General features: G+C 47.3%; 1 protein-coding gene across 10 annotated transcripts in view; it reads left to right on the top strand.

The window, feature by feature from the left end:
- CACNA1B (calcium voltage-gated channel subunit alpha1 B) overlaps window positions 1–20311 on the top strand; it is a 310095-nt gene that overhangs the window by 282149 nt on the left and 7635 nt on the right. For all 10 annotated transcript variants that reach the window (XM_052815098.1, XM_052815096.1, XM_052815094.1 and 7 more), the window contains 9 exons: window positions 8407–8515; window positions 10458–10565; window positions 11865–11977; window positions 12896–13023; window positions 14132–14258; window positions 14851–14961; window positions 16788–16823; window positions 19196–19403; window positions 19569–19780. In XM_052815098.1, the coding sequence (XP_052671058.1) occupies window positions 8407–8515; window positions 10458–10565; window positions 11865–11977; window positions 12896–13023; window positions 14132–14258; window positions 14851–14961; window positions 16788–16823; window positions 19196–19403; window positions 19569–19780 (1152 nt within the window). The remainder of the gene's footprint in view (window positions 1–8406; window positions 8516–10457; window positions 10566–11864; window positions 11978–12895; window positions 13024–14131; window positions 14259–14850; window positions 14962–16787; window positions 16824–19195; window positions 19404–19568; window positions 19781–20311) is intronic.

The raw sequence follows: 20311 nt of genomic DNA, 5'->3' as shown, positions 1-20311 counted from the left end.
AACTTTTCTGCATAACTTTTGATTTGTTTCTGGCCACTTTGGTAGCTGCTTTAAAAGAGCATCTCTATTATGAGCAATTCATACCCACCATACCAGAACTAAGCTTGAGAAACCCAGCTATGTCAAAATGCCCAATCCCAGGTCTCAGCTATTTCAGATAGATGAGTAGACAGATAAACATCTATATGGAGGTACCAATTATACACAGAAACCCAATGATTTTAAAGTAATCAATGTCTCCTTTTAGCAGCTCTGAGTTTCCATTGACTTAAAATGGAGCTGTGTCCTGCTGAAAGTCTGGCATTAGGTGTTAGCAGCTGGGCAACCAGATCTGCCCTGTGGTCACACATGCGTACCAGAAGCATAAAGCGCTCTTTTTTTTTTTTTTTTTTTCCCCCCAAATCTTGTACAGTTAAAAAAGGAAGAAAATAAAAGGGGATAAAAAGATCACGTGTTAAAATAGGCATTTTAAACAAGATTTTTGGCTGATTTTCATAGTGTGGCGTCTCTGTGCCTCTATGTGATTGTTCTCAACTGTTGCAGCAGACTTTCCCCAGGCAGAGGTACTGCAGCTGTGCCTTCCCTAGTCTGTCTTTTGCCTGTGAGTTAGCTGGTATCTCATTTAATTTGTCTGTCTTTCTTTACAGAACAAATCCACAGAACTTAGGTACATATGAATGGTTTCTTTTTAAAATACAAACTCCTGATTTTTTTTAAAGACGTCTTTAATTTTTACTCATCTACTGAGAAACCTCTAAAAGGTGTCTGTGTATGACTGAACCATACATAGAGATGGGTTCAAGTCAAATAGCTCAAATCTAGACTGAACATCAGATTTCTCCAGATCTGAATTTTTTCCCATGGTGTAAGCCTGCAGCTTGGGCTGACACTCCCTCCCAGCTATGGCTGGTGATAAAACTAAACCCTCATGGGGAGGCAGTACCAGTTTCTGCTTCCTCCCTCCTCCACTTCTATGTGCAGCACTAGGAACAGCATGACCATGGAGACAGATCGGTGCTGAGCATCTTCCCGCAGAGGATGGCTGTGTGTAGGTCGCGGCATCCCCCTGCCCTACACCTGCCGGGTGCCCCCCCCCCGCCCCGGTGTCACTCTTTCTGTCCTCCCACAGTTGATGGGAGACTTGGTGAGGACAGTGCAGCCCACCCAGCCGCCCACACCTCCACGCAGAGCCAGCGTGCAGAGGGACAACGACCCCCTTGTCCTGCAGCTGTAGCTGAGTCAGTGCCGACAGCAGCCAGGGCTTTGCCTCTGTGCTGTTTATGCTCTCTCCCTCTGAACCAAATGATTTGTTAAAAACCTTACTGTTCTGTCCGGCAGAAACTCTTTTGCCCCACGTGTCCATCCTTCTTCTTTCCATATATGTTTTTCCCAGTTCTCTCTGCAAAATTTTTGTGTGTTTTCCCCCTGTCTTTGTCTGTGTTGCCTTCTCAGTATGTGCACACTGTCATTTTGTTTGGAATTTTCCCTCTTTGCAGCCTCTTTGGCTGCTGTCCTTCCTTTCTGCTGTTTTCTGGTTCCCCTTTCTCAACTGTTCTCCTTGGTCGGTGTGACCAGCCTCTGCAGTTTCGTGTGCGTGGCTTGCTGCTTGCCCGGAGGTGCATGTGTGGGGTCCTCTGGTCGCATTCCTTGGGCACCAGGAGAGCTCTATCCTGCGCTGGGAGGGAGAAAAGGGTGAAGGAACTGAATTTTAGAATCTTTTCTACCCAGTCAGATGAAAAGAGGGAAGAAAACCACTTTGACTTCACTCTGGTGTCTTGAGATTTGATCACTTGTCCATTTTCAGACAAGGGTGGTAGTGGGTTTTTTTCCTCCATTTACAGTCATGTATTGAGACTTTGAGGCCTTTTAAACAGACTCAGCTTGTCTATAGCGAAGGGTCCTGGCGTTTTATATGCTATTCAGTAGTAGCAATAAGGGCAGAGCGGCAGCCAGTTTTGCTGGCAGCTGGAGTCAGTCTGTCCTTTGCACCACAGAGCTTTGTGTGCATCTTTGGAGAAAATGGGAGAAGGAAATGCCCATGATGCTGCTAAATCTTTCTGGCACTACAGTGCCATCAAGATATCTTGCAGGTTTCTGCAATAGTGGGGTTGGAGAAGGGGTTTTTTGAGAGCCTGAGGGCGTAATTCTTAGGAGCAGTGTGGTGCTAGGAGAGGCAATAACCCAAGCCTTTCCCCACTGCTCTTCAGCATCATCTTTTCACTTCCCTCTCTGGGGACAGGAGAAGACAGCATTGCCAGCAGGCACATCTCCACCTCTGTCCAAGTCTAGCTCTAGGTGAAGCCCTGCATGGAGTCTGCGGGGCGATGCTGGCAGCTGGAGGGGGCTCTTGACTTTATTTTGTGGTTCTGTTGGTGCTGCCAAGCACAGCTTTGCACACCATATTTCAAGGGTGATTTACTGCAGGAATTAGGAGGGTTCTGGCTCTCCCTTTAGCACCTCCTGACATGGCCAAGGCTCCTGGATATGTGATGGGGGGTGATCTCAGAGCTGAGCTGGCTCCCCATCTGCACCAGGGCTGCACCTCACCTTGACTGTCACAGCCAGGTGGATTTTAAAATCTGGATTAGGTCCCTGAAGGCTAAACAAGAGTTTGAATGGTCTATTTGCTAGCTGCCCAGCCTTGCTACCTCTTCTGCACGGAGCTAGCATCACGTGTCACTTTTGCTGGTCAAGGAGCAAGATTACACGTCCTGAAGGTAGGATGACCACTCCATGCAACAGGTCCAGTTGTGTGCCAGAGACAGAGCCCACATTTCATGGCACAGACCTGGCTCCTCTGTTGGCTGTGAGAGGGAGGAAGGCCATGGCCAGCCTCTCTGAAGCCAGCAGAAGAGTTAAATGAGAGTAGAATAATTACAACTAGGTCAGGGTGAATTATTCATAGCAAATAATTTATTCACCAAACTCAGCCTCGTTTCCCACAAGCAACGCTCCATTGTCCCGAATTTATTCACGTTTGGGGATTATTCCCAGGGCAGTTCTTGTCCCAGAGGCTGTGCGAGAGCTGCTGATGGGATGCTCTTAATAATTCAAATCCATTGGGGTGCCAGCTAGTTTTCCTGGCATTCATAGCTCAGTGTGCTCTTCTTCCTGCTAATGTTTGGACAAATGTGTCGGTGAATAAAATTTATGGTGCAGATATTTCTGTTCAGTGCTCACTTTCTGGGTCAGGCTGGGAACCAGCAGGAGACCTTTTATGCCTGCTTTTGACACCGGGATGAATTTTCCCCCATTTCTCTAACATGTTCCCTGCCTATTGGGACATGGTCCAAGAAGTCACTAAGCAGAAGATCTGCAGAAAGGGCATAAATTCTGTCAATTCTGCTTGACACAAAGGTTTGGTTTCTCATTAGCGATGTCTTTGTTTATTTGCAATTAAATCACTAGTAGAAGCTGAGGAGTGTCTGCACCCCTCGTGACCACACAAGTAATAGGAGCAAAAAGCATTGCGTCCCTAACCCTGGCTGTAATCGGTTACTACCTCGTTATCTGCACAGAGTTAATTAGGAGACTAGTCTAGAGACAATATTGCAGCTCCTGCCTCTGGGGCCTTTTCCTGCAGAAACATTAACGAGCTCCCCTCGCCCTCACTTGCTCGGGAGGGGGATGTCTCCGAAACCACCTAATTAAAATCAAGGGCTGGAGGAGGGTTCCCCAAGCACAGTTGGGAAATAGGAGCGGGGACTCCATCTGCTGCCGGCTGCTTTTCCTCAAATGCTCTTGGAGGAAATTGGGCATGAGGAGGGAAAGAGGAGAAGCATGGGGAGCAGGGAAGCCCTTTCCTGCCAGATCTGGGCACCTGGGAGGGATTTTTACCTTTCTTTTTCCTGCTCCCTAGTTATTAATTGACCTGAACATCTCTCATTTGTGGCTGGCAATTCCCAGGGCACCCCAAGTGATGCAAGCTTTTTACTAGTGCAGGGAAGTGTTGGGTCCCCTACCATCTGCATCAGCAGGCTTGTATGTTTTCCTTCGGGGGTCTAGAAAGACGGAAAACTACCCAAATCAGATTTTTTTTTTTTTAATCAAATTTTTGTGTCGTATTCCAAAGCATGAGGAGCTGGTAAGATGTGGTCTTGAAGTGCAACTTCAGCCAGGAGGAACAGCAAATATGCAGGGAGATGTTAATTTTACTTTAAACTGTGTACAGGCTGAACAAATGGTTCGGGTTCTTTTAACCATGTTGTTGCCCATGCTGTATGAAAAACAGAGATTTTTCTCTTCTATCCTGATTAAGGATGAAAATCAAAAGTTCTTGATTAATTTTTCAAAGAGAAATTTTGGGTCAATCAGAATATTTGACTTTGAGAAATTTTACCATTTTCAATTGAATTCCTAGAGAAAGGTAAATGAATTAAAATATAGGCAAAATTAGAAAGTAGCTTTGAAAGGATTGAAATTTCTTGCTCTGCACATGTTGGAAGGAAATATTTTTTTGTTAAGGTTGTTTTATAGCATTGGGGGGGGGAATGAAGATTTCTTTTTGTTTGCAGTTTCAGCCTTTCAGTTGCATTTCTGGCACTAGGAAAAGGCACCAATGTGCAGGCAAGTTCAGATGCTGAGTCCCTCCTCTGGGATGGCTGTGCCAATATCTGGCTGACTCCTTGGCTCCTCTGGGTGTCAGTGGTGGTGCGGGGACATGGTGTGAGCATGTCTCACCAAACTGCCTTCTCCCTTGCCTCCCCCACATGGTGTGGTGGCAAAGCTATTTTGAATCAAAGATGAATCAATTTCTTTCCCCCAGCTGCTTCATCTTCAGCAGGAGCTCTCCTAGAAATGTGGTGTATCTTTTTGAGCAACATATTTTCTCAATTTGCTCTTCCAAGAAAGTTTTCACTGATGTCGGGAGGGATCTGGGGTGGCTTGTAGTCGAAACCTGTTGGGCTTAGCTGCAGCAGGTTATAAGGCACTTCTGTCCTATTTAATGGCTTTTTTGGCTAAGAGATGGGCAGCTTCTCTGCCCTGGTAAGTGCAACTTGCAACCCACCTTGCAATGCAAGTGCTCCTCAACTGGCTGCCAACAACCTGCCCCAGGGGAGGACGGGGAGATGCATCTCTGTTTGCCACCCCAATAGAGAGGAGAGAGGGAGACATCCCACCCAAGCCAGACCAAGCCTCCCCTCTCCTGACGTGACCTCTAGAGCCAGTGGCCCCCAGCTAGGGGCTGCAAGATGCGCAAGGACCTCCACAACAACCACACTCTCTGTTGGCTGATGGTTTGTCAGATCAGAAATTGCAATGACCTAAAGGTGTCTGAATTAACCCGTTTGACCAGTTTTCATATTGGGATGGATAGACCAGGCAGTGCTGAGGGTAGCCTGGGGAGGAAGGAAGGGACCTAGTCTAGGGAGAGACTCTTGAGGTGGCTGTTTGCAGCACTCCTACTCAGCACTTGCACGTGAGTTTTGCTCAGCCAGCCTTCCTGCAAGTGTGCAATTGCAAGTGTGCATTCCCTTTGAAAATCTCCCTCTAAATCCTTTGTCCTTGATTAAAATTTAGGAGGAAAGACTTTAATATAGCATTGTCATGTGGCCTGGATTCTGCATCCATTCCCTTTGGGAATTTGTTCTAGAAAGTCAGTTGGGGGGACCTGGGACATCTCAGTGCCAAAATGTTTCTTGGTGCTAGTTTTTGTGAGGATAGAGCTCTCCTGGGAAGAATTATTTCTCATCTGCTTGTTCTTCACTTCCATGCATCTTCTTTCTCTCTCCATCCCTTAACTCTCCCACTGAACTGGGATTCAGTGAGACTCTGTAAGTGGTAACTATGGGCTTATGTGGATATAATAATTGTATTGCGACTTTTTGTGTGCTGAGGGCAGAAGTCTGAACTAAAATCCTGTTTCATTTGACACAAGTGAACAGAAAAAATTGTTGTGGCATTGCCAGCATTTGATACTGTCGTTGAATTATAAAGGAGGAGAGTCTTGGCTTTGATTTCCCTATCTCTGAAGCTTGTCAGACATGGAAGATAACCTCTGGTCATGCTTTAAGAAAGCTCTTTGAGATTACAATGGTTTGTCTCAGACTTTAGGAGACAGGGTAGGTTGTTACATGAGTCTCTTGTCCCTGCTGCATGCAACAAGATCCGAAGACGTGTAATAAGATAAATAAGGAGGTCTCGGCTCCTCTGAATGTCAGCTCACTTCAGAAGCAGTTGTTTTGCACTGGACCAGTGCCCTGTGCCCTCCATCAGCACCAGTACATGTTCCCCCTGGGGGGGGATGTTTTCTGTTTGGCTGGCAGAAGGTACCAGGGCTGGAGTCTGTCCTCTCTCAGGACACCAAAATACCTAAGGGAGCTCAGTTCATACCACTGGGAAACTGTTTCAGGGATTTCTCTAAGCAGGGAGGCTAACCCACTGATGGAAGGGGGACCAAGTCTTCATCCACCAGTCTTGGCTTGGTTTCGGGTAGAGCATAGGAGTAGGAGGCAGGGCTCATACTGAGCCCTCCGCCCCTCTCTGCCTCTCGCCTTGCCTGAGACTCCAGGCAGGTCCCTGCTCTCAGCTACACCATGTTTCCCTTCACCAGCAAAACCTGCCGTTAACAGTGGTGCTTCTACTGCACAGCTTCCCCAAGCCAGCAAGGAGGGTGAGCAGGGTTGCACGAGGCACCCCTGAGCCACTGCAGGCGCATCTGAAGGGAGGATTGCACCAGCAAAGCTGCATCTCTGAAAAATATTCACAGCCCTTAACATTGCATAGTATTATAGTGTACAGAGCCAAAGTGGGATCTGGCCCCCTCTGTGTACTCTCTGCCACAGCAGCTTACTGCCTCGGCGAGTCTGCAGCCTGCTGCTGACTGCGCTTAAATTTCTTTAGCAGCATGTTGGGCTGTTGTTGAACAAAGAGAAGGTTTCTGTACAGCGATAGGGATCAAAATAACAGCCTGAGCAGCTTTCAGATGTGAATGAAATTCCCTCCTGAGCAAGGGGCCCAGGCCAAGCTAACACTTGGTTTTACAGGCTGCTGCGAGGCGAGGCTCAGACAAATTAATGTCCAGTGACTTCCTCGGGTTGCATGTACCCTCGGAGAACGGAACCACAGAGGCTTGTCTGATATGGCTCCGGCCAAGGAAGTTTCTAAAGAGCTTGTGAAAGCCGAGGAGCTGAGAAATCATTAGGTTGCCGAAGGAGAAGAAATCCATCCTTTCAATGCGTTGCTAAGGTTATCAGCAAGGCTTGGAGAGTGTTTCTCCCCATCTGCATTTACATGCTCTGCTGCCAGCAGTGTTAAGGGAGCCACAGCTTTCCAAAGCAACCTCCGGTACTTCACTGCTTACAAGAATGATGAATTTGCCGTATCAGAGGTGTTCCTAACTGGTGATGGGGAAGGAGTTGCTACCAGGTCTGAAGATACTGATCCTGGGGAACTGTTCCATGTTTGGACTGAAAGAACATAACTGGGGGAAATTATAGTCCTGCTTGTGTTAATCCAGCCTCTTCCCCTATGGGTAAGGTCCAGATGGAGCTGTGTAGCTCGTTGGCTGGAAGGAACAGAGTAGACCTTCAGAGCTCTTGGGATGCCCACAGAGAAAGAAGGTAAGAGACAGAACCAGTCTCCAATAAAAAGGATATTGCACACCTTTAGTTATTAGCAGCCAGTCCCAAACTGTCCCAGAGTACTTGAGCCACACCACAGAGCTCACCAGCCTTATTTTCCAATGTGCTTCCGGCTGTGTACAAAATGCATCATCACAGGACCACTCCTGAGTCTGCACAGCTCCTGTACAAAGCATTCACCTCCTGTTGTCATTGCCACCAGAAGTGTCTTCCTGGCATCCCACTCACTGGCAAGGCCCCTGCACAGCTGGAAGAAGCACAGTCACTTTCTGGATGGAGCTGCATCCTCGGATTGTGGATGCAAATCCTCCATCACCTCACTTCATTCAAGAGTCCCATTTGTTGCTGTTGGTCCTGTTGTAGAACAAGAATATAGGTGAAGGTAACCGATGTAGGAAAGGATGGCGGAGGTGGCTTCCTGTTTTATATCTCCTGAGTATGTTGTTTTGGCAGGCGTGATGGGTACCAGGCACATGTCTGGAGGCTGCAGACATAGTTGGAGACTTTCATCAGCAGGGTACCAGGCTCTGAAATGGGATGAAAGCATTCAGCTGACTTTTTTTGGAAGAACTCTCTTTGTAGGATTACAGTACAAATGCTGGCAAGTCAACTGTTTAACCACTAAAGTCACTGTTACAGCTCAAACCTGCTCCTGAAAAGGAGTTGATGTCTATATGGAGAAGATGCATTTTAGCTCAGTGCACAAAAGGTGAACACACATTTGTAATCTGGCTATTTCTAAGGGCTGGCAGGTGAGAGGGAAGGGTGGCGGGGGGGGAGGAATCCTGACCCACGCTCACAGCCACCACGTTTTTCTCTCCAGCGCCTGGTGCGGATGAACATGCCAATCTCGCCTGAAGATTTAACCGTCCACTTCACATCCACTCTGATGGCCTTGATCCGCACTGCCCTAGAAATCAAACTGGCCTCAGGTGAGAGGGAGGTGATGTCTGACAGCATGTGTGGGCTCAAACCCCAACTTTTCTGTTGGCTTGGTGTCCTCCTGAAACCACAGAAATTCTGCCCCAGGTGGAAATCCTGTTTTCCTATTGCCTGCATGCGCTCTGCCAGCGCCCAAGGACAAGGGAGCTTTGGGGACAGGCAACAGAGAGGGGTCCTGAGCATCACTCTGCCTTTGGGGTGGCCTCATCCTGGCATCCCTGTTGATGAGATGTGGACAGCTTTGACCATCCCAGCTGGGACATCTCCAAGGAGAAGCCCTGTGCATGTGCTCATTGCTGTATAACAGAAACGAGAGTTTCCACACCTGTTTTCTAAACTGTTCCAGCACGAGGGGAAAAACAGCCCTTCCTCTCCAATTGCTATCTGCTGGCAGCAAAGCAGTGACACCAAGTGCCATGAACCACATTCTGCCTTGAGATAAAATTTAATTATTTAAGTGTTTAATCAGGCATTTACTTGACTTCCCAATTAAACATTTCAATGTAATAAAATACACTGGCCTTTTCTCTGGGTCATTACACTATTTAATCAGGCTGGCTGGGGTCAGAATCAAGGCATGACTGGCCAAAGCACTTTTATACCTAATTTAAAAGCTAACAGGAGGTAACAATGCTCTTACAAGCAAAGGGCAGGGCAGGGTTAGGGTGTTGTGCTTTTCCTAAGTGGTTTTAGGCCAGCCATTCGACCTCTCTGTATTAATTACCTCCCTCATATGTTGCTTAAACTTTGTAGCTTTGGGTAGGCAATGCTGGAAGACAAAATTTTGAGGTCACTGGGACTCCCTTAGGGAGTGACAGTGAGTATCAGACACTCATTTCTAAGGATGCATTTAGGACTGCCCAGGATTTTAGGGGCCAGCACCATATTTTAGTAATAACCTCTAGATAAGGATGCTTAGAGTTTATATTTTAGGATTCTAGTTACCTGTCAGCAATGGTAATTCAAACATCCTTTTTCAACTGAAAAAAGGCTCCCTCCACCCTTTTTTTGGCCGCATACTGGAAGGGAACTAGAGCAGAGAGCTCAGTTGATAGTGCTGGATTCTTTCTAAGGTTTATATCTGCTGTGGGTTGTGAGTTTTTGACCCGTTTTGTTGTTATGTGCTTCATTTGAATAGGTTTTGTGTGCCACATTTAATTGAGTCTCTAGTGGGACTAACAGGCCCTTAATAAACCCTCCCTAATGAGTTTCGGTGTGGGAGTTCAAACCACCATGTAGCAGAGTACCCAGAGCCTCCTCCCATTACTTTTCTCTTAGAAAAATAATCTCTGTCATTCAGATGAACTACTTAACTGCCTACTGTGCGGTGCATTCATTTGGGAGCTGGCCTGTTGACTTACATATACTTTAATCACTTTCCACTTGTGTATTGAAACCTCACTTTGGCCATTTGAATAATGCCGCTGTGTTCAGCTCTTTCTGTTCTACATTGTGATATAGCTGTTGTTTGATGCTGCTGATACAGAAAAGCGTGCTTATGTCTCATTGCCAAAAACTTCAGAAAGAGTTGGTGGAGAGGGTTTATAATCAATCATGGCATTGCTCATAGTCCAGCACCTCAGACCAGGTCCTTTGCATTGCACCCAGGAGGTGCTGCTCTGGTGACTCTATCCAGCACCCCAAATGAGCACTTGGGTAGAGTAAGTCTGAGCTTAGGTTTAAGCCCCAAGTAACAGCAGAGGGTCAGCGGGTTGAAGCAATGATGGTCCTGCTGAGTTCACTCTTGTCATGGAGGAGGTCACCGACTCCCTTTGCGAAAGCTGCTGCAGCTAGTGCTGGCTTGGTGCTGTCAAGAAATGGGAGTGAGGGAAATGCCTTCTGTGCTTGCTGTGTAAATAGCGGTATGCGCTGAAAGGACAAGGATTTTCGCTCTTCTTCATGTGCCTCTTTCTCTCCTCTCCCTTTCTGCAGGGGGTGTTAAACAGCACCAGTGTGATGCTGAGTTGAGAAAGGAGATCTCGCTGGTTTGGCCCAATCTGTCCCAGAAGACTCTGGATTTGCTGGTGCCTCCTCACAAACGTAAGTGGTTCATCAGCAAGCACCCAACGCATCCCAGCCACCTAAGAAGCCCAGAGTAGGTTTCTCCCTCCTTGCCTGCTCTGTCCCTAGCCCCATCTAGGTGTACAGTCATCTAGAGGATGCAGCAAAGAAACCGAGTGCTGTTCAGCTTCTAGGTATCCTCTCTGCAGGGTTCACAGCCTGCACCTCCATGCCATGGTCACACAAGGAGCACGAAAGCTGAGGTCATATTTGGCACGTATTTCATTATGCTACAGTAAAATTCCTGTACTTAGGGAAAAAAAACCCCAACAAACCACTTTGCCAAGAAGGGGCCGATGCCCTGTGTGGCCTCTTCCAGAGCTTTTTCATAACATTGTCTGCCTCCAGCCTGTGCCTTACAGGACAGGGGTGCCATTTCTACCATCTGACCTCCAGAAAACTGGGAGAAGAAAATTAAAGTTTGCTGAGAACTTACAGAGTCAGAAGTGAGGTATTTTGGGGCTAAAGGCGTTTGTGTTACCTGATGAAGGCCTGGGCAAATGTGCTGAGAAAATGGAAAGTTTGCTGTTATCTTGATTGGCCCAGTCAAGGGCCAGGATTCCTGATTAATGAGAAACAGTGCAAAGCAATAAAGGCATTGTTAATTAAGAAAAATGAGGGAGCTGAGGAGGTGCAAATCAGTGAGTAGTGACTGCTGAAGTCTTTTCCTCCCCTCCTCTCTTGATGCCTGTATATCTGCTGCTTTAACTCTTTGCTGTATGGTAAGTGCTCCATTGCTGTCGAGGGAAGGACTGGTAGCATATTTATGAGGGTGAAAAAAGACATCTGGAAAAATGAAATACTCTTTAAATGTATATTAGTCCATTATGCCCTCGTTGACTGTAATTCAGAGAAATAGGAATAAGGCTTCTTTGTTGATAAAAAGCTGGCTGTGGACCTGGTATTAATTTAGCAATTCTTTGGTTGGCAATGCTTACAATGCCACAGAGTTTTCCTGCCTGGTTTTTTTCTACATGGTCTCTGTGAATGTTTGCCACAGAAAGCTAGAGACAGGGGCCATCCTCCTCAGATGTGAAAGGCAGCAACAGGCAAAGATCTGAAGAATTCTCTTGTAAGCTTTTCTTGGTCTTTTTTTCTTTCCCCCACTTTCCTGTGTCTGTTTTGCCTCATTATTCTAATGTCACCTGTTCTTTCTCCTTGTTTTTTCACGCCCATTTGTTGTTATTTCTTGTGCTCATTGACTTATTTTTCTCTTCTCCTGATCCTTTCCCATTCCTCACCTGAATGTCTCTGCTGCGTTTCACCATCCTCTGACAGCCGACGAGATGACTGTGGGGAAGGTCTATGCAGCGCTGATGATATTTGACTTCTACAAGCAGAATAAGAACAGCAGGGAGCAAGTCCACCAGCCGCCTGGAGGCCTGTGCCAGGTACTCAGCCAAAAGGCGTCCTTCTTGGTCCTCCCTCTTGGGCAGCTTCTTCGCCAGCGTTGGGCAGCTCCCACAAGAGTCACTGGCACGTTTCATGCAGAAAGTCTGGATGCTTCTCCAGGCAGTGTTTGAAAATGCTGTCTCAAAAATGGAAATCTCTCCTGAAAGTTTCTCTCTCAAAAAAAATATAAATAAAAAAAATTGTTGCAGTTGCCTTTTCCAGTAGGTCTAGAAAGATCTTTTCCAAAAAATGTCAAGTGACATTTGACAGTCTAAGTCCTATTTTCAAAAGTGGCCTAGGGAGTGGGGAACACCAAAAGATTTCTTTGGGACACCAAAGAATTATTGAAAGCTGATGATAGTTTGGCTATAAAATGTTTAAGTTACTTTTGAAAAATGGGAATTATTCAAAATCATTTTGGCTCTAATAGATTTGAAGATTTTTACCATTTCTCGAAAATATTTCCACACAACTGGCTTGGGATTGAAACCCCAATGGTTTCTGATAGGATAAATACCTATTGATTTCAGGATGATCATCCAGCTGATCTCCAGCATGGCCTGTCTGTCTGTCTCACAGGTGGGAGGCCACAGCTGACCCAGTGTCACAACGAGCCGCCTGAATTGCACAGCCCCTTTGGTCACATCAGTGTATGAAATCCCTGCTGCGCTCTGGTGACTGGGGGAATACTTTGTTAGAGGGAAGGGGAATTGCAGCACAACTTTGGCTTGTGCAAAGCTGAGGGCAACAAGTGTCCTTCAGAGCCTTTTACAGCTATGGGAAAGCTGGGGTGTGCTTTCTGCTGGGCTGATCTCTCAGGGTGACAAAGTGGTCTTTTTATTACCTAGGAAAAGCACTGCAGCCCATCCTCTCCATACGCAGCTCTGTCTCTGACAACCTTTCCTTGTGCTTTGCAGCCTGGACCAGTATCGCTCTTCCACCCCCTGAAGGCTACTTTGGAGCAAACCCAGCCCTCAGCATTCAACAACGCAAAGGCGTTCCTTCGCCAGAAAAGCTCAGCTTCACTCAACAATGGGGGTGCATTGTGAGTATCCTGTGACCTCCCCGCCAAAGCTGTAATGCAGAGAAGGGGCACACTGGGTGTATGCATCAACCCTGACCACTGCTGGTTCAGTTGCTCTAAGAGGTGGGGCAGCACAGCTGGTGATAACCAAGACCAGCAGCCCCTTCATGGCTGGGACAATTTCCCACTGGTGGCTACCAAAATGCCTCCATGTGGCTCTGCTTCCCACTGCCGCCTCAGGTGCAGTTATCCATGCAGTAGTAGCATTGGGTTCTCCAGAGCGGCATGTTTTCTTAATGGTCTCCTCTGAATCTTAATTGGAGAGCTTTCTGTTGTGGCTGGTTGTAAGTGTGAGTTTGCTTACAGGAATTTGGGATCATTGCAAAACAACCAAACAAACGCCAACCCACCAACCACCACTGCAGTGAGTTCTTGGGAGTCAAAGGGTCCTTGGGAAGTTGTCCCTAGCGCTCATGGCACTTGGTAACAGCAAGAGCTCCTTGAGACTTTCCAGGACAGAATCTGGCTCTTTCTCTTTGGGCAAAATAACACCTCTGCAGAGAGCTTACCAAGCAGTTGTAGTAATAGTGATCCCTAATCAATTCTCCATTTCCTGTTCTTCTTCAGGTGACTTTCCTCTGGGTCACAAGCACTATGGATTTTTAGTGATAGACACCTGAAGTTTAAATGTCCCAAATAAGCCCAATGGGGAAACCAACATCAGGGCCACCTGTACCACTGTACATTCAGTGAATGTACTTTAGCATGGCCACAGATGTGTTTGACCAATGTCTAACTGGTCTTTCATACATAATTTGCCTGAACTCCAAAATTCTTCATTCTTCTTCATCAGAACTTAAGCTGCAGAAGTTGTTTTCCTTAGTTACTGAAAAAAATGTGATGGCTGGTTTGCTTTCCTTGTTGCTCATGGGATCTTCAGGCTGTATAGGAAGTGGCCCTGGCAAAATCCAGGGGACCTTATAGCTTCACCAGCAGCTGTGCCTATCCTGCAACTAGTTTCACAAGTGAAACCTCAAAAGGTATCTGAGTGGTTTACCTTCATCACAATAAGGTCAGGAAAATCTCTTTCCAAAAGAGTTAATCTTTTTTTATCTTTTCCTTCTGACAGGCCAGCCCCAGAGGGTGGGATCAAAGAGTCCAGTTCTTGGGGAACCCAACGCACCCAGGACATGTTTTATGAAACCAGGACACCGGCTTTTGAACGAGGCCACTCAGAAGAAATCCCCATTGAACGGGTGAGCAAACAGGGTGAAGATGTGAAGACAGGGTGAGATGCAGTAGATTTTAGAAATGCAGTAGATTTTTAGAAATTTTAGAAAAAAGTAGGTGAAGACAGGGTGAAATGCAGTAAACTAGATCTGTCCCTTGAGACGAGCATTGTTCTCTCTGTTACAACCCCAAGTTTGCTTGAACATTATGGAGAAAAAGCAGATCTGGTAGCTTCTACAGTCTGATAGCTGTACATGTGGACACTCTTTTCATGGAATTATGTGTCTGCTGTGATAGGTTACTTAAGGTTCTCTCTTCCTAGTTGTCCCATTGTCCCAATCCCGTTGTCATCAGTGTACAAACTCAAATGAGGGGTTTCAGAGGTCACAGCTGGGGCTCATTGCCATGGCTGGTGGAAGAGCTTGGCCCACTGTTGTCCTTGTTGAAGACAGCATTGTAGATAGAGTAACATGGGCACTCCACAGCTCTTAATTTACTCTCTTTCCCATACTAGCGTTTCTTCACATTAAATCAAACTTAGCAGAAGCCTGCTCAGATGATGGCTTCAAAGCTGATGTTCACGTTCTTGCTACTGAAACCATTTCTTGTTTTGATCAGGTGGTAGAAATGAGGGAAATCAGCCCTACACTTGCCAACGGAGAGCACCAACCAGGCCTGGAGAGCCAGGGGCGGGCAGCTTCCATGCCGCGCCTGGCCGCTGAAACTCAGGTGAGTGAGCGAGACTTTACTGGCAGTGGGAGACTGAGAGTGGGTCAAGAATTCAGTGTCTTCTCTCTGCTTACCATGCTGTTGGAAGTTGCTTGGGAATATTTGTTTTAAAAGATGTTTGCTGAACCTGGAGACAGGTAACCAGCCTTTGTGCTTGGATGGCGGGTATTCACATGCAGACACAGCACTGTCCCCAGTTTTATTCATCCCTGGTTGCAGCAAAAAGCAACCCAGAGAAATCCCTCTGTCTGGGTAGCTAACTGATGACTACCTGCGCAAGAGTGTCTGTTCTGATTAACTGGGGACAATGCTGTTTGCCAGCCTGTATTCCTGGAAGGCATATGTTTCCCATTGACAGTTGCATGCCATCTATCCAGACAGACAGCCAAGGCATGCTCCTGTGCCATAGCCTTAAAGAAAGCTGGAGAAGTGCTGTGATTCTCTTTGATTAATGTACTAGGTACAGAAAAAAAACAGGGAGCCTGTGCCTGGAAGGCTGCATTGAGACACTAAGCATCCTCCCTGGTTTTTCCCTCTTCCCACACTATTTAGCATATACTGTATTGTGACTTTGGTCAGTAAAATGTTGAGGATTTGCCTTCTTTTACTTCTTGTAAAGAAATCTCATCACTAGAGTTGACTTTTACAGCAACTTATGGACACTACTTAGTGTGTAGGATGTCATGGTCTTCACAGATCATTTTGGGGCATTTCACATGTTCATTGCTAGCTTGTTGTCCTGGATGTTCTCCAGCCACCGTCCTGCCTCCTGTGTGTCAGAACGTCTTACCACTCATAGTCATATCTCTCATTCAAAGGGCCTGATTCATACAGTCAGGAGTGAGCAGCCCATGGCTGCGGGCTGCTTCCATTGCCCTCCACAGGAAGCAGAACATGAAAGATACACTGTACCCTGAAACTAAAAGCCTGTGTATTGCATACACAGCAACAGCTCCGACAGATATAATCTTTTTGCTAACGTGCTCAGGCTGGCACAAGCTATACTTCATCGGCTAGCAAATTTCCCAGCTGACTTCAGAAACTGCAGTCTTTGTATGAGAGCTGAGATTCGCTGTGTTATCAGGAACACTACTCAACATGCTTAATAAAAGAAACAGACCCCAAAGCAAACCCATACTCCCTCCCTTCCCCCTTCCCAGAACAAAGTTGTCCTTTATTCTAGACCACAGGTAGTATCTTTCCTTCCAAGGCAATGCAGTTGGCAGCAGCAATGCCAGCAGCACGAGCCTTTCTTTGGGAAACTCCTCTCCATTGCAGTCAGATATTTGTAGAAGTGAGCGTCTCTTGCAGAAGCATGGTACGTGTTCCCCAGGGCACAGCTGTCCCACGTGAAAGCTGTCTAATCTCGTTATGAATCAGGCCCATACTATCTGAGCAGATCTAACCCCATTTAATGATACAATGTTTTGGTGGTTGTAGCGTTAGCTGAATAACTGATGTACTTTCTGTGTGTGTCTTCCCCCTCCATGCCCTCCACCCTCCCTCTCACGTGCTGCTTCTGCTCCCCCTAAACTTTGAGTTCTTTTTAACTCTTATTTACAATGCTTTCTGTTTCTGGGTGTCTCCCTTTCTGTTTGCCTGTCATTCCTCTGTCTTTTTATGTTCCACTTTAAAAAAAAAAAAAAAAAAATCTTCCTATGCTTTCAATCTCGCCTCCTCCCTCCCTCTTTGCTGTCCTCCTCCCCCATCACCTCCCCTCCCTTGTCGTCATCGTGTCTGCTGCACATCTGCCGTGATGTCTGACAATGGCTGTACTGTGGGGCTGCTTCAAATAATGTCTCTCATCTTGTCCGAATTGTTTGCAGAGGAGCAAAGCACGGTCACCTGGGAGTTACCTAGCAGTATGTAGTTTGCACTAAGTTGTATCCTATTAAATTCATGTTAAGAAATAATTAACCTTCCTTAACCCTTTACTTTTTTCCCTTCTCATTTGGAGTCCAATGTTGCACCGACGCAGCTGCTATCTCCTTCCACTTTGCTGCAGTTCCCTCAATCCACAATTGCACGCCGCACGCTGTAATAGCAGGGATTTTTTGTTTGTTTGTTTTGCTTATTTATTTGTTTTTGTATGCCTTGTTGCACAGGAATTTAGGAAGTGAAAACAATCGGTTTGGTAATGAAGAAGCAATTAGTAACTCTCAGAAGGGTTATGGTATAGTCTCCCGAGGCTTGTGGGGAGTCTGTGCATGCCCCGTTAACGTAACGAGAGCATTGTCAGGATTTATGGAAAGCGTATTCATTGCTTTGCCACTTCCCATTAGTGTCAGCAGGGACTTCTGGCCATGGAATAAGCACAGAATCAGGTCCAAAGTCCAAAGAGAAATGTTCATTTCTTATCAATTTGGCTGTTTTTTTGTTGGGAAATTTCTGTTGTCTTCTTCCTGGCAGCTCCTATATGGATTTTGGAAATCTGGATAGGTGTTTTTAGTGGGAAGTATTTTCACTTTTCACTTTTTTGCCCATCAGACCATCCAGTTTACAGACCTCTCTGCCTTCCTCCATCTTCAGGCTCAACAGTAAGCAAGGAGGACAAACATGAGGCTCTTTAGTATAATTTCTTGCCCACACAGCAGGGGCCACAAGAGGAGACAAACACAGCACAACGTTGTCCTGCTAACTGCACTGGTGCAGACCCCGAGGATGCACCGATGCCGCAGGCTATGCTGTGCTCTCCCACCCCAGCAGTGTCTTCCTTATGCCTCTGACAAACCTTCCAGCTCTAGCACTCCACCTTGCCCTCCAGTAGGAAGCACCAAAATTTGGGTAACTGCCTAGCAAAAGAGAGAGCACCAAACAAAAATTCAACACAGGCTGCACCTTTGCACGCAAAGTAATCCACCTGCAACAGCCCGCTGGGAGGGAGAGCGGTTCTTTCCACTCAAAATAACGAGCAGAGCTGTGAAACAACTGGCTTTGCATTGTGTAAATATCACGGGGCAGCAGAGATCTGAATTTCAGGATAAGCAAACAAAATAGCATAGACAGTAAAAATAATACAGGTTTCTTTGGAAAGGTTACAGTAAATAAAGTAAATGTTCTGTGAGAACTGTCATTGAAGGCACATATTGGATTGTGAACTCAAACAAGAGTAAGAGCTGGGGGACCGGAGGATACCCTGAGCTCCTTCCCCATCAGGCTGGACCGCCGTGCTCCAAGGTCTTTCATCTGCCATGCAGCTTTGATGCAGTGGTAGAGACCCGGGGAAGCCTCCAGAGGATGGATGAAGCCCTGTCTCCACCACTGAGCCAGCTGGAGGCCAGCAGAGTGACAGAGAGGGACACACAGGAGTTGTTCTCATTTTCTGAGCTTTATACCTGGTGATTGGGCAGTAGAGAAGGGAAGGGCTGTGAGAATAGCTGTGCTGCAGTCCACTGGCCTTGGTTTCTGCAGAGCATCTTTGTCAGGTTTTGAACCTAAAGGGAAGGGAGCAGAGTCTGGAGCTGCCACTGGCACAGGGACAGGGTCCAGCAATGCCCGTGGGAGGCTGTGTGGCCAGATGTCTGGCCACAAATGATCTGAGCAAACCCAAGTAGTCATTTCTGGAGATGTCCTGGTAGAATTGCAGGACATACATGCTATCCTGCTTGTCCAAGCCACAAGGGCTTCAAGGAGTGATGGTGGAACAAAAGAGTTTTAAAAGTTTGATGGGAGTCATCTTCAGTTGCAGGGAGATAGAAGTAGTTTCTCAGTGGCTTGGCCTGTACCTTGCCCACTTACTCCTGATTTTTCTCCCTCTCCATGTGATGCCCAGCAACGCTTTCATGCTTTCTTCTTAGGAGTTGCTTTGGGATGACCACATGCCCTGAAGCAGCTTTGGGTGAAACTAGTCTTGGAGAAATATCTTTGTGAGACGCTTGGCTACTGTGCTGCCCTATGCCCCTGCTATTCTACTGTTGACTCCTGTGATGCTGTGTTTGGTGTGAAGTGCTGCGTATCGCTCTGCGCCCATGGTACCTGTGGATTGGCACTCTGCTAAAAGTAAAGCCTATTTCAGCAAACGGAGATCACATTTGCTCCTCAAATTTAGCACTCAATCTACCATTCCACAAGTCCTTCTGCCCATTCCAGTTATATCCAATTAACCATTTTTTCTCCTTCCCCTCCTTGCCCCTTTCTCTTACTGTATAACTCTCCCCATGCTGGGAACCAAGCAGCTGAGCATGGTGCAGCGCCTGCCCTCACCCTGCTCCGTGTCCCTCCGTCTGCCTTGCAGCCCATCCCGGACACGAGCCCCATGAAGCGCTCCGTCTCCACGCTGACCCCACAGCGCCCTCACGCCATGCACCTCTACGAGTACTCCTTGGAGCGCATGCCGCCGGAGCAAGGGCACCACCACCATCACCACCGCTGCCACCGGCGGAAAGAGAAGAAGCAGAAGTCCTTGGACAGGTCCCCCCATCAGCTGGCCGATGGAGAAGCTGGTAAGTGCTTCTCAAACAAGGATTTGTCCCTTGTCCTCCTCCCTTCAGGATGTTGAGCAGTCATCTGATGTGATTTGGGGTCCCATCTGCATGGAAGGACCTCCTTGCTCCATACTTGGGAGTTGGCCCTGTGTTGGTGACCCCCAACCAACGCTCTTCTTTCAGTGGCCCAGTCTGGTGAGTCTTCTTCCAAGGACAAGAAGCAGGAACGCGGCCGGTCCCAAGAGAGGAAGCAGCACTCTTCCTCCTCCTCCGAAAAGCAGCGCTTCTACTCCTGCGACCGCTACGGCAGCCGGGACCGTTCTCAGCCCAAGTCTGCCGATCAGAGCAGGCCCACCTCACCCAACGGAGGGCCAGAGCAAGGTCCACACAGACAGGTGAGGAGATGCAGGGGGGGAAAAGGCCCTAAGGTCTTCCAGGGATGCACACACCTTTTCCATGTTTTGCTTAAAATAAAGGAGACAGAATGGGGAAGGAAGGACAGGCAGTAGGAGACAAAGCTATTGAGGTCCTGCTTGGTGCTTCACATCCAAAACAGGGATGGAAATGTCACTTGATGGCTCTTTAGTAGCCACCTACAGAGTGAGTGACTCAAGGCATCGCACAGAGACCCCACTGCCAAGAGTACTCTTGCTTGTGGTTTTAGCAGAGCAGCCTAGGGGACCTGAGAACTGGCAGCTCTTGATGCTGGTGGAGACAGTGTATCTGAGTCAAGGCAGGCTGGTAGCGTGGCGTGGGACCTGGGCAACTGAGCTGAACCGTTCCTCTGCCAGCTGTGTTAATCCAGCACCTACAGCTGCCCCATGCACAAACATTTGGTGGTTGCCAAAGAAATCCTTGCCATCGCAGTACAAGCCGGTGTAAAACCGTATAGGGACTCCAGACAGCCAGAGCTGTGGTTTCAGCAG

The sequence above is a fragment of the Harpia harpyja genome, chromosome 19, assembly GCF_026419915.1.
Source record: "Harpia harpyja isolate bHarHar1 chromosome 19, bHarHar1 primary haplotype, whole genome shotgun sequence".
NCBI lineage: Eukaryota > Metazoa > Chordata > Aves > Accipitriformes > Accipitridae > Harpia > Harpia harpyja.
This window is presented reverse-complemented; position numbering and strand designations above follow the sequence as displayed.